The 13902-nt window shown below is 53.7% G+C and overlaps 1 protein-coding gene across 2 annotated transcripts in view; it reads right to left on the bottom strand.

Moving 5' to 3' along the window:
• The window catches only part of SNX33 (sorting nexin 33), a 10117-nt gene extending 1767 nt beyond the window's left edge, over window positions 1–8350 (bottom strand). The window contains exons 1-2 of one of the 2 annotated variants that reach the window (XM_023729639.1): window positions 6784–8350; window positions 6519–6561 (exon numbers count right to left, since the gene is read on the bottom strand). In XM_023729639.1, coding sequence (XP_023585407.1) covers window positions 6519–6561; window positions 6784–7989 — 1249 coding nt within the window. In that variant the 5' untranslated portion in view covers window positions 7990–8350. Of the gene's footprint in view, window positions 1–6518 lie in introns of both variants that reach the window. The other variant, XM_004374762.2, reaches the window with a different exon arrangement.
• Window positions 8351–13902: the final 5552 nt, after the last annotated feature.

Below are 13902 nucleotides of genomic sequence, written 5' to 3'. Positions count from 1 at the left end.
ACTCCTCACGGGCTATAGAAAATACAAAGTGCAAAGAAGATTAAGGAGGTGGGAAGGGTCTGGAGGGCAGCACGGTCTCCAAGCACTTCAAAAGCACCCACTGCACACGAACAGCATACTTGTCTCTGCTTGCCCCCTTTCCCCTTGAAGGGGGGCTCCAAGGGTCTTCTAGACGGTATTCCTTTTACCCTTACTCAAGTTGTCTGATGCATTGAAAATGAATTTATTGAGTACTTACTATATGCCACGCCCCAGGCTCTACATGCTGGAAATAACTCTGGAGGCCTTCAGCAGGGGCCTCAGTCTTGTGCTGAGAGTGGCCTCCTACCAGATCTGCCAACAGTGCCCTGGTGTGGCTGCCAGTGGTTTGAGCCATGTAAAAAAGCAACAGAGCAGGGCTGCGGGTAGAGCACGTGCTTTGGGTTCAGACAGACCTGGCTTAAATACCGGCTCTGCCATACACCCATTGCATGACCCTGAGCTAGTCACCTGTCCCGTCTGGGCCTCAGTGTTCTCATCATGGATGCAGTGAGATAATGCACAGGAGGTCATCACCTGGCACCCGGCAGTAGAAGGCACTTCCCTGCCCTACAGCAGCAAGGGAGCCATGACTGTCCCCAGACATGGAGGGGGACCCTGGTACTCCACCTGCTCTGCCCTAGGCCCCTAGATGCTCCAGGGTGATTGGGGGGAGGGGGGCTACCTGCTTTTGCACTACATTGTTTTCTTGGGTGGTTTGACTTGATCATTTCTACAGTGACAATGATGATGATGATTGGTCCTATGAAGAGTGTGACTTTGGGCCATTATGTGGCCTCCACACTCATCATCTCAATCTGTCCAACAGTCCTATGAAAGGGGTTGTTTATTCCTGTTTCAGATGAGTAAACTGTGGAGAAGCCCATAGAGAGGTGAGGGAACCTACCCAAGGTCAGCCAGCTTGGAAGTGGTGTGCCTGGACCCCAACCTGGGCTGGTGGGACTGAAGCAATGTCTATATTGCAATTTCCTACACACCCAGCATGGCTGACCTTTCCCATCCACAGCAGAGACTGGGGCTCCTGGGGGCATGGCCGGGCCTTCTCCAGTGCCACCCCCTGCTTCCAGGGCTGGGCACACGCTCAACCCACACTTCCCCAACACTGACTAAGTATAGCCCTGTGCAAGGCTAATGTGGCCCTCGAGGAGCTTCAAATTCAGAGACCCAGGCAGACAGAGGAGTTAGGAAACTGAGGCCAGCCAGGGAAGCTCAGCACCAAGCAGTGGGTCAGTCTGCCAAGACATGACCCAAGGAGAAAGAGGACAATCTGGAAGGCTTCCTGGAAGAGGAGGGACTTAAAGACAAGAAAGACTTAGAGGCAGAGAAGGCTCTCCAGGTGAGGGGACCAGCAAAGCTGGGGCAGAGTGAGAAGGAGTTCAGGGGCCACTATGGACACTGGCCAGGAGTGGGAAGAGACAAGCAGGGGTCTTGAATGACAGTCTGAGTCTGGACTTTATTCCATAGGCAGTGGGGTATATAGAGTGCTCTGAGAGTAGCCTGGGCTTCCCCCAATTGTCTGCTGCTGCCAGCACATGAGGCCTGGTCCTGAGGGATTAGGGAGCTCATTTTAGGAAGTTACACTGCTCCCACTCTCCACATGACCCGAACTTGAGGGCCACCCAGGATGGCTCCTCACCTGGCAGACAGCTTCAAGTTACCTCCACTTCCTCTATCCCCTCAGGCTCACTGTGGAAGGGTACATGCCCTGCCTTCCCTTCCAAGGACTTTGCATGTCACCTTGCCTCTCTGAGCCTCACTTTTCTCATCTGTGATATGGGAACAGTAGTCTGGCCCAACCCTTCAAGGCCCAGATCCAGGCCTCCTCTCCTCTGCCCTCCAAGGGCTCTAGGTGGGAGGACTTCATTTTCCCAAAGGGCCACAAGGGTACACTCCCTATGTGCAGCACACATATTAGCTGGCAAGTGCAAGGCTAATCAGCTAATAGTGCCATTTCAGACAGACTCAAGTTTGGAGTCTCCAGGGCTGCTCACACAGACCCAAAAGCAACCTGCAGTTCCCAGCCCTAAACCCACTCAGTCCTTCCGCCACCTTCCCTGGACCACCTCATGTCTCCTGCTCCATCCCTACTGCCCACCCCTGGGCAGCAGAAGAGGATATCACTCCAAAGCCCAAGGCCCAGGATGGGGACCCATTAAGAGACTTCAGAGCTAGAACCCCACCTCACTACTATTCAGAGGAAACTGAGGCCCTAAGGGGGCAAGGACTTGCCTAGAGGGTTCAAGCCTCCTTCCTGCCCCACAAGTGGGGAATGCCTGGCCCAGAGGAACCCCTCCATAGCTGGGAGAGGGACACCACTTCTCCTGCAGGGAGCCGGTGCTGGGTCCTCCAGGCATATGTGTCAGGCCCTAGACAATGGACTCAGGCATTCACGAAAGTCCCAAGGGGCAGGAAGGACCAGAAGGAGAAAGGTGGAAAACAGCAAGACAAAGAAAGTGGAGTTATGTTTCAGCAAGGGGGACCTACCTGAAGAGGAGACACGGAACTCGCCTGAATTCCACCTGCCTAAGTCTGGGTGCAGGGGGGTGGGGCGGACCTGCATTCAGGAGTTTCTCCTGCCTATGGCCTTGGAGGAAGAAAAGGCCCCTTTTGTTGATGAGGACAGTAGGGCCCAAAAAGAGTAGAAATGAACCTACTGCAATCGCTAGGCATCTACTGACAGGCAGAGGGCTGGGGGGAGAGGGCAGAAGCCTAGTGTAGCAGGGAGGTCCCACCCTGCTCTCTGTCACCCCTCCACCCTGTGACTCAGTTCTGGGGCTGGGAGCAGCTGATGTACCCCACCCTACAGGCTGAGGGTCAGGGAAGGAGGACCCAGGGGCTCAGGCCTGTGTGGCATCCCTCACCCCCCTACCTTACTCTTAGGACTCAGTCTGAGAGCTGAGGTACCAGCCTCCTGCCCTGGGGGTTCTCCTCCAGGCAGGTCCCCAGGAGCAGGGAAAGGAAGCTGGATGCAGAGCCCTAGGATCCCAGGCATATTCCCTAAACTCCCCCACCTCTATCTGTCTTGCCCCTACCTCTTGGAGGTATAGTTATCACCTACCCAAGGTTGGTGGGCAGGAGATTGTCTGAGTCCTAGTCCTAGCTGTGTCAATTCCAGCAAACCATTGCTCTTGCCGAGCTTGCAGGTTTCCCAGCTGTCAAATGGGCTGAGAGGTTGGACCAGACGTGTCACGCTGCTGACAACTGTTCACAATGGTATGGTGCTTTAGAGTGTCCACATCTGTCAAATGGAATAATAATACCTTCTCTATTCGAAATCGACTTGACAGCAACTGGTATAGTATACCTCAGGTTTAATTAAACTACTATGTATAAAGTACTTAGGACCACACTTGCAGTAAGAGTAGGAGCTCAAGATGCTATGTTGAACTGTGTGCAAACTGCTTTACTGTCCACGAGCTCACAGCAAGTACCAGCTGGTGATGGCTCATGGTGGGATTAATCTCTTTGGTTTATGAAGGACTAGAAGGGGAGGGAGAGGGAGCTAGATGATGGCCCAGAACACACAGAGGGTGAAGGGCTGGCTGTACCCATCTGTTCCCCAGGCAAGGTCTTGTCCCTCTTGTCCCCCTTTCCTTGGCCAACCGTCAAGCTTCATAGCCCCTCCATTGATGCTCTGTGTTCCTGGGCCTGCCTCCAGCTGAGTTACTGTTGCACGCCCAGGTCTCCCTGCCTCCTCCTTTCCCCCATCTTATCTACTCCAGACTCCAATCCCTTGGGGAGTCCCTTGCCCCGCCATCTGGCTCAATGGAAACAGCCTGGGCTGTGAAGTCAGACACACCTGGACTCCAGTTCCTGCTCTGCATTTCATCTCACCTCACTGTACCTCAGTTTCCTCACCTGTAAAATGGAGGTGATCACACCAACCTCCCTGACTTGTGAAGAGACTTAGGGTGGGGCCAAGCCCTGAGCCCTGCCCTTGCTGGCTCTCAGGTAGGGGACCACAGGTCCCAGCTTGGCTGGGCATGCACTGTTTCCCCTTGTTGTCCCAGGGTAATTACTAGGGCCCCTTTCATTCACAAAACTGCCCTGGTATAGACAGTTAATTATATGGTCGCCCTTCTCTCAGGAGACCCCTGGACTGAGCTTCATGGGCTGGACCAGGGGGCAGTCCAGGCCTATGGGTTTCATCTCAGCCCCAACCAGGCTCTGATCCCATTTTACTAACAGGGAGACTGAGGGGAAAAATTCTCTCAAGGTCACCTCAGAGGCCTCACCTATCCAAATCCAGCTCTCTGGACTCCCTGCCTGGGTCTCCCACCTCATTCCTTCTACTGCCTTCCCTTCTACACATACTCCATCTGTTCACAGGCTGGACAGACTACTGGGACCCAGGGCCAGTGTGGGACCTCCAGACAGGCTGTGGTCCCTGAAGCCTGCCGGGTTCTGTTTAAGCCAGATTCTAAGTCCCCTCCCTAACTCACTCCAGGCCAAAGGCCTGGGGATGGGGTGGGGGTGGGGGGCATGCAGAACCTGAGAGGGCTTGGCCTGGTGAGAAGGGGTCTTTCAAACCAAGGAAGGTGGGTCGGTCTCTGCCTGAGGCTGAATGCATCACCCCAGAGGACTGGTAGCCCCTTGCTCCTAGAAACACCTTAAGTGGAGACTCAGAAATGGCCTCTCTCAGCTCTGTCTCCCTGCCCGGGGTCCGAAAAGCCAGTCTGGCCTCTTTCCCTTCTGCTTCAATTCAATCCTGGGAGCTCTGGTATGAGGTCGCCTTCCTGCCCCCAGCCCTGACCTGGGCGAGGGTCCCCAGCCACTGCATGGGGCAGCTGTTTAATCCCTGTGCCCCTGCCTCCCACTGGCCACACAGGAACACGCCATCCAAGGAGCTAGTTGAACCAGCTTTCCCAGGCGCTAGTGTGGCGGTGCACGTGGCTCCACTTCCGCATAGGGAGACACCTGCCCCAGTGGTCCCCCCATCAGCCCCGGTCATCTCCCCTGCTCTAGCCCTTCCCCTGGAGCTCAGAGCCAGCTCTCTGCCATCGCTCTATTCTTGGTCAGACCCTCCCCAGAAGCCCTTCTTCCCCCTCCCTACTTGAAGGCCTGAGAGCTCACTGGGCCCACTGCCCTCACTTCCCCAGGAAACTAAGGCCCAGAGAGAAGGCACTTCCCAGGAGCACACAGCAAACTGGGGACAGAGCCAAATTGGAGCCTCATGTTTCCTGGAGCTGAAAGGAAAGGGAAGGAGGGGAGGTGAAGGTGGATAGTAGAGAAAAGGGCAGAGACAAGAGGAAGAAGACGAGAAAGTGAGGGAAGGAAGGAAGCTAGAAGCTGAAGTTCCAGAAGTCATCCTCCTGGTCAAGGAGAGAAGGGCTGGCTTGCCCCAGACTCTCCTGGGTGTTGACGTAGGGAGGGCACTTTGCTGTGCCCAGACTCGTCCAGAGGCCTGCCTCCTGGCCCCACCCACAGTAAAACTCCCCAGCAAGCCAGGCCTGACCTCAGGGCCTAGAGGCCAGGGAGCCAGCCCCACGCCCTGCAGACGTTCTTCCTGAGTTACCCAGCAGCCCGAGGGAGGGCCACACCTCTCTACCACATTTGCTCTCCCTGCTGTCCCCAGGACTCAGCCACCTGCCAGGTCAGCCCTGACTCACTGCTCAGACAAGAAGCAGGCTCCAGAAGGGGGAGTTGGATGTGGCCATGTGGGCAGTGCCCTGGCCCCCTGGTTCTGCTCCCCTGGCCAAGCCTGGCGCCCCTGTGTGACCCGGGATGAGTCATTTCCCTGGCATTTCCTTGACAGCCCCAGCAGTAACAGGCAAGGGCCCATCCTGTCCTTTCCTACAGAGGGGGCCATGAGAACTAAAAACACGGCTGGGCTTGGGAGGTGGCCAACACAGACGTGTCCTTGGGGAGGCAGCGGAGGAAGGGACAGTCTCAGCTGGGCTACAGACTCCCTGTGCAACTGTTCTTCTCTGGACACCAGCTTCTTCATCTACAAAATGGGGACAGCAATCCTCCCACACACAGATAGAGCGCTCACAAGATAGGCAGGGGATGGGAACAGGCTCTGAAGCTGCAGACAGGGGAAGGGAGCTTGTGAAGAGTAGAAGATAGGCCCGCACTCTGTGCCCCTCGTTATCAGGGTCTGTGTGTCAACATGAGCCTGTGGGCTCCTCAAGGGTGAGGGCTGCGGCCTGATCATTTCTACATGACCAGAGCCCAGCCAGATACCTTGAAAGGGCTCAGTGCGTGGTGGTTAAATGAAAAAACGAGACAGAAACAGAGAAAACAAATGAATGAATGAACTGTGCTTCATGAGGACAGGGACCAGGCCTGTCCACAACAACATTCCTGCACCTAGAACAGCACCTGGCACATGGTCGGTGCTCAACACGTTTGTTGAATGAATAAGACAACAGAAAAACGAGATGAGCTGCTCTATTTTGCCTAGATCATCCCAGTATCCCCAGTGTCCAGCAGAGTGCCCGACTCAGTAAGGGTTTCCTGCCTGGACTGGGTCTTACCTTTCTGCAGGTGGATGATGTCAGGGAAGTTAGAGAGCAGGCCCTGGTAGAGAGACAGCATGTCGAGCATCTGGAAGAGGTCATTCTTGGGTTGCTCAGCGAACATCTCACCGACAACTTCATAGGTACGGCCCGTGTGAGAAATGGCATTGTTGAGGGCCTCGGAGCCAAATGGGGGGTCCATCTGGAAGGAATGACTGATGGCCTGGAAGGCACTGCCCAGCTTCTGGAACTCCTTGCGGAAGCCCCCCACATGCTTACGCACCAGCTCCGAGGCCACGGTACTGAGCTGCAGGACACTGTCATCCATCTTCTTGCTGAAGGCCTTGAAGGTGTCCACGCGGTCCTCCACGTCCTGTAGGTCCTGATGCTCCGTGGGAATCTGGAAGGTGAGCAGGAAGCTGGCACCCACCATCTCATCCCTTTCCGCCCGGCGTTTGCCCATCTTCCACTGCCTGTTATCCAGGCAGCTGAGGAAATGCTGGAAGCCTTCATACTGGGAGAGCACAGGGTGGCTGGTCATGTGGTCCATCCAGAGGATGAGCCGCCGCTTCCGCTTCTCAATGAAGTCCTCCTCAAAACGGCCTGTGGCCTGCTTCTCAGGCAGGTGGGGCACCGAGATGACAGTGAATTTGTGCAGCAGGCGGTTGTAGAGCCAATCAAAGTGTTTGTAGCGCCGGTAGACAGGTGAGCCAACGTGGCTGGGTGTGAGCTTGTAGGAGATGTAGCTTTTGATGCCCTTGAATTTGGTCTGTTTGGTGGGGTCCTCCACAGTGCAGGCAAATGGGTGGGGGTTGGCCTTCCACTGGGGGCCACGAGGGCCCATTTCAATGGAGTATGTCTCAAGGATCTTGGTCATCATGGGCACATCACCCAGGATAAAAGCCTCCACTCCAGAACGCACAAAGCACGAGAAACGGTTGAGGTTGCGCCCCACCACGCTGCCTCGCTTGGCAGATGCCAGGCTATCCTGCCGCTCTAGGGGTGGCTTGGGCCGGAAAGCCATGTGCTGGCTGGGGTAGGCACCTGGGTAGGAGAGGTTAAGTGGGGGGTGCCCATTGGTGCCCAGCCCACCAGCCGGCGGCTCCTCCACCACTGTGCAGCCGTCATCCCAGTCATCCCAGTCATCATCATCGTCCTCCTCGAAGCTGCCCTGGTTGGAGAGGAAGCCACTGCCGCCAGCACTACCGGCCGAGTTGGTCACATTGGGGCTGCTGTGCAAACTCACCTGGGTGCCCAGAGAGCCTGCGGGACTGCTGGAATAGTAGGCATGGTTGGAGCTGGTGTCAGAACGGATGATCTCCACATAAGAGGCGGGGAAGAGCCCTGTCTCACCGCGGCTATTCTGGCCCTGCAGCCAGCCGTCCAGCGATGTCTCACTAAAGATGACCAGGTCCTCATCCTGCTGGATGCTGATTTCCTCCTTGTTCTCGCTGCGGAAGTCATAGAGGGCTCGGCCTTTCAGTGCCATGGTGGGCCGGGTGGTAGAGATGGGAAGGAGAGGGTCCTGCCAGAACCCCAGATGTTCACTAGGCTGTCCAAAAATGCACTAGCAGCTCCGCGCCTGTCACAGCAGTTCAGTCCCTCAGCCCCTAAGGCAGGGTCTCAGCACCCATGGATGCCGTCCAGCCTCCCTCTCTTCAGAGCAATGTCCACGGCCCAGAAACTGCCCTATCTGGTCTCCAGGCACACAACTGTGAGCAGGGAGGGCTCATGTCCACTGTCTTTCTTCCCGCCCTCAGCAGCCCCTGAGGGGTATGTGGGGAGAGGACTCTCCCTCTTCCCACCCCCAGAAGAAAAGTCAAGTGACTTGGTGAAATCAGCTCTTCAAAGGCGAGAGTTCGACACTTTCCACTGGAACAATGTTCTAAAATAGAAGAGAATCACTAGGAAACCACAGATCCTGAAACCCAAGCAGGGCTCTGCCGTCCCTCTGGCTCCCAGCTTCTTCTGGCTGCTCTGGCCCTGGGAGGCTCTCGCATTCCTTCGCGGATCGGCTCCTTCCTCCTTCCTCCTCCTCCTGGGCCACTGGGTTTTCAAAAATCCAGAAAATCCAAGAGGAGCAAGAAGAAAGGCAGCACAGACTCCTGAATCGAGTCCAAGGGTGGATGTGTCCGGCTTCACAACGAGCCAGGCCGGGAAAACAAGGACTGAGGCTTACACAACAGGCCGCCAACTCCCGACCCCAGCGTCGCCACAGGCCGGCCCCAGGCCGGCTCGAGGCGCCCTCTCCCCGCCCCGCAAGAGGCCAGCCCCCACTCCAGTGAAGAAAGGGGCGGGACCAGGCACTCAATCGACTTCTGGCCACTCGCTGAGTGGACTCTTTTTGTTTGCTTAATTCCTTAGCAGTTTCTGAGCCAGAAGCTGACCCTGATCTGAGTCCAAGGACCCCTGTTCAAAGGTAACCAGTCACGGCGCGCGCGGGACGTCGAGACCCCCACCCCCTCACCCCTCGCGCGCACGCACACACTCAACAGTAGTTCGGTGAGTGAGCTCAGTTGAGCAGATGGCGCGGCCGTCAGTCTGTCGGTCCTCCCGCTCTCCCCTACCGGGCCCGGCCGGTGGGCAGCGGGCTGCGCCCCTAGCCCGCCTTCTCCTCCTGCACTCGCAGCCCTCTGCACCGCCTGCAAGAAGCCAGCTCCAAAACAAAACAAAACAAAACAAAAAAAGGCGATTCCGGGAGGTGGCGTCCCGAGGAAGGAGGGAATAACCGAGTGGGGGAGGCGAGGGTGAGGAGAGGGAGGGAGGGTGGAAAAGCCGGCTAGGGAATTGGGCGAACTCCACAGCACTTCCGTGCGTCTGGGCTGGGCCGGGAAGGCCCGGCTCCGCCCTCCAGCGGGCCTGGGGCGCTGAAGCCGGACCCCCGCCTACTCCGTTTAGCTTCTATCCCACTCGCCGTCGATCTCATTTGCTTGCCATCCGTCCGGGATGCGAGACGGAGGGGAGAGACGACCCGGGAAGGGGGGGCCGCGAGCCTCCAGGACTAGTCCTTGGGGCGGCCGCATCCACCCCCACCGGGAAACACCTCTCGCTCTAGGGGTCTGAGCTCAAGCACTCCAGCCGCGGCTGCTGCCTCGTTCCTGGGCTCCGTCACCCTCTAGCCTTTTCCGTGACGCAAGTGGAGGAAAACTCCGAAGGTTTGCAAAGCTCGGGGCTGCGGGGAGGGCGCCAGAGCCGGAATCTGGGGAAGGAAGAGAGAACGTGGAGAGCCGCGCGAGCCCGAGGGGAGCAGGGCCGAGGACGTCCCCGCTCCCCGGCGGAAACGGGCAGTGGCGCAGCTCCCGATTGTTCCCCGGAGCGGGCCCCGCAGACTCCCTCAGCCAGGGCCGGCAGTGTTCTTATGGAAGCAGCCTGCACTTCCCCTGCGTCTGGCCTGGGATCCCGGTCGCTGTGGGTACCCCTAGCCAGCTAGTATCCGGAGCACCCCTGCCCTTGGTGTCTTCCTTCAGGGGGAAGGACAAGACCCCGTATCTGCAGTGACAGAGAACAAACCAGACAAGACCCGGTTCTCTGGTGCTTTGTGCAACGGCGGGTACTGGGTGTTCTGTCCTTGCAAGAACCAGAGAGGAGGGAGGCGTGGACCTGGTAGGATTCTGGGAGAGGGCTAGCCAAGATTTGGTCCTTGGTCAGCCTGTCAGTTCATACAGAGGACTTTGGGCAGTGACTCTGCCAAGGACTGCGCTGGGCACTGGGGATTACAGCACAACAAGGCAGGCAGTCGGGGCTCCTGCCGTGGGGGGCTTACAGTCCCCCTCTTGTGTTTAATTCATCCATTCAGTCTGTCTCATTCATTCAATCATGCACTCAAGAAACGTTAACTGAGTACCTACTCTGTACTAGGCACTCTGGAATACGAAGACGAGTAAGACATTGTCCTTACCTTCCAGTTCAGATGTGTCATGACAAGTAGACAGATGCACCCACCCAGTGTGACCAGTAGTACTATGATAAGTACTTGGAAAGGTACCTACTCCAACTGGGTGGAGCAAGGATTAGGGAGGCTTTCTCAAGGAGGAGGTGCCTAAAGTGAGGGAGGCAAAGGTTTTGGCATCCCTCTTTTACTGGCTATGCCCTGGAGGCTTGTCTACCCCCTCTAACTAGAACTTCCTTCCCCCTCATTCTCACTCTTGCCACTTGTTGCAGATTAACTGGCACCAGGGAGTGCTGCTAAAGGTGGGCACTTTTGGCTGTTGTGAAGGGTGTGACTCCCAGGCCACTGGCTCCAAAACCCACTTTCATTGGCATAGTTAGTGGAACAAACTCCCTATGCAGAGCTGACATTTGGCCAGAATAAATGCTGATGTATGAAGCCCAAGTACTAATTTGCACAGAGAAATACAACTGTCAGGCAGACCTGCATTTTTGTGTCAAGGGATCAAAGCAGTTGATCAAAGTTGATCAAAGCAGTTCCCAAGAAGCAGCCCAGTTACTAAGAAGTTTGCCCAGTGAGCTTAGAACTCCCACTGAGGGGAAATAAGGTGATGGTATGACACGTTCTCAGCCAAGGAATCCTGAGATCTTGTTCCTCACCATAGCAGTGGGCTTGATTCTAAGGACTCCATGTAGCCCAGTATCTCCAAGGCCAAAGCCTGAATATGTGTTTCCCCCAGCTGCTTCTGGGACCTCGCTTTCCTGTGATTTGTGATCTCTCTTCTGTTCACATCACCTCTCTCCAAGCTGGGTTTAATAATACCTACTTCCTTGGTGCTTGCTGAGTGCTAGACATTGTTGTAAATACTTTACCTTTATTAGCTCGCTTAATGCCACTGATGAGATTCTGCTCACCCAACTACCATCCCAATCCAGCCCAACCGCCCTGAGGGGCCCCCAGCCCCCAACCTGATGATCTTTAGTTGGTTCCCAAACACTTCAGTCACACAGTTACAGACCAACCATCTTGTGATTTACTTTCACATCTCTTCTGGGTGGGTTTTTCTAACTCTCAGGGGCCACCTTTATTTCCAGGTTCTTGAGGAGAACTCACTCTTCAACCTCACAAAGATTTCCAGAACAGGTATCTTCCACTCCCTCCCCTCCAGGGTCCCTCTTCAGGCCTAGGGTAACAGAGCCCCACAGTTACTAGTCCCAGGAAACTGCACCAATCTTTGTGGTTGGTTTCCATATGCACTGCCCATTCCTTTGGAAAGAGTCCGTTTATTAAACTTTCCTCAAAGTATTCTAATTGGAGTATATTTTTCCTGCTAGGACCTGGGACCCTAACTGATTCAGATGCATACATAAGAAACAGCATCCATCTATCCAGGCTTTCAATTTCCATCCTGCAGGAAAGGAAGAGTCATCAATGGAGAACTGTGGCCGGTAGCTTCCAGGCAGACCCTAGGACACTGGTGGCCAGTGGCAGCCTAGAGAACACACGTTGGCCTATTACTGTAGTACTGCAGGCAAGAGGTAATGAGGGCCTAAGGTGGGGAAGGGGTAATGGGGCTGAGAAGTAAATCTGGGAGAGTTTTGGAGGTATTATAGACTGGATTGATGACCAACAAGATGTGAGTATTGAAGGAAGATACAACCCACATCTTTAAAAATTATCTCCTCTTGACTCCATTGCCCCCACCAGCTACCACTCCCATTTTTCTGCCTCCCTTTGCAACAAAATTCCTCAAGTAGCCATCTATACTCATTGATTCTGATTCCTTTCCTCTCTTTCTCTTCTAAACCCCTGTAGCCAGGCCATCACCCCCATTCTCCACTGAAACTGTTCTTGTCAAGGTCATCAATAACCTCCGTGTTGCTGGATCCCAGTGGTCACTTTTCAGTCCTCATCTTACTCAGCCTCTTAGCAGCATTTGACCTGTTTGATCACTCCTTCCTCCTGAATAACTTTCTTCCCTTTGCTTGGGGAGACCACGCTGTCCTGGTTTTCTTTCTACCTCACTCTTCCTCTCCAGTATAGTGTTAACAGTAGTGTGACCACAGTAGCGTGGTTCGCTTGTCTTTTCTATCCATGCTCACTCTTTTGATGATTTCATCCAGGCTCATGGCTTCAAACATCATCTACATGCTGATAATGCCCAAATTATTTTCTCTCTAAAATTCCAAACTGATATATCCTTCTCCTTGCCATCTCCCCTTGGATGTTTTAGAGACATCTCTAACCTAACATGTCCAAAATTGAATTTCTGATCTTTTCCATCTCAGGTAATGGCAAGTAAATTCTTCTAGTTTCTCAGGCCAAAAACCTGGAGTCATCCTTGACTTCTCAATATTCACTACTGTTCTCCTGGTCCCAGCCACCATCTTTCTCACCTGGTTCACTGCAACAGCTTCCTAATGATCTCTCTGCTTCCACCTCTACCTCCCCACAGTCTATTGTCAACACAGCAGTCAGAGTGATCCTTTTAAAACATAAGTCAAATCATGTCAGTCCTCTGCTCAGAACCCTGCAGTGCTGATCTAATTGCCTCCATGAACTACTACTTCCATTGCCACGAGACCAGAAGAACAGGATGGTGTCTGGCTACCAACACTGAACGTTTTGATCGAGGACCTAATAGATGGATCCTGATCAAAAATAGAAAAAATGTGGAACAAATTTTCAAATTCTTATAGAAACCAGACTTACTAGACCTATTGGGATGGGGAACCCCGAAATCTATTCTTCTGAGATAATCTTTAAGCCTTGAACCGAAACTATCCCATAAAGTCATCTTTAAACTAAAGAACAGTTTAACTCAACTAGTAAAGAATGTTTACTTTGAGCAGTGTGCTCTTTTAAAGAATGATCTATATGAGATCAAACAGACAACAGTAATTCTAAAACACAGAGGAGAAGTTTAGGGGACAGAGAGCCTAAGTTAATGGTGGTGAAACAATATGAGTAGAGATATAGAGAATGGTGACACAATGCGAAGAACGTCACCAATGTCTTGAACTGTACGTGTAGAAAATGTTCAGTGGATGCATGTTTTGCTATGTGTATTTTCACCAACAATTAAGACAAAAAACCTCAAGTATCCCCATCTCACTCAGCTTAAAAGCCAAAGTCCTTACAAGGGCCTGTAAGGCTTTATGTTATCTGATCCCCCTTTAATCCCTTCCTTTCCTCCCTGCCCACTGTGCTCCAGTCAAAATGGCTTTCTTGCTTTTCTTCTGACATGACAGGTACATTCCTGCCTTAAGGCATTTGCGCTGACTGTTCCCTCTTCCTGAAATGCTCTTCCCCTAGAAATCTACATGGCTAAAACGCCTATAAAATATCACCTTCTCAATAAGACCTATTCTGACCCACCCTATTTAAAATTATATCCTATCCTCATTCAGGCCCTCCTTATTTTCTATATCCTGCTCAATTTTGCTTCATAACACATATCATCTGCTAACATGTAATTTTTATATATGTATATATACTGGCAATATTAAATTT

The sequence above is a fragment of the Trichechus manatus genome, unplaced genomic scaffold (genome assembly GCF_000243295.1).
Source record: "Trichechus manatus latirostris isolate Lorelei unplaced genomic scaffold, TriManLat1.0 scaffold00030, whole genome shotgun sequence".
NCBI classification, from domain to species: Eukaryota; Metazoa; Chordata; class Mammalia; order Sirenia; family Trichechidae; genus Trichechus; species Trichechus manatus.
The sequence above is the reverse complement of the archived record's forward strand: the minus strand, read 5'-3'. Positions and strand labels throughout refer to the sequence as shown.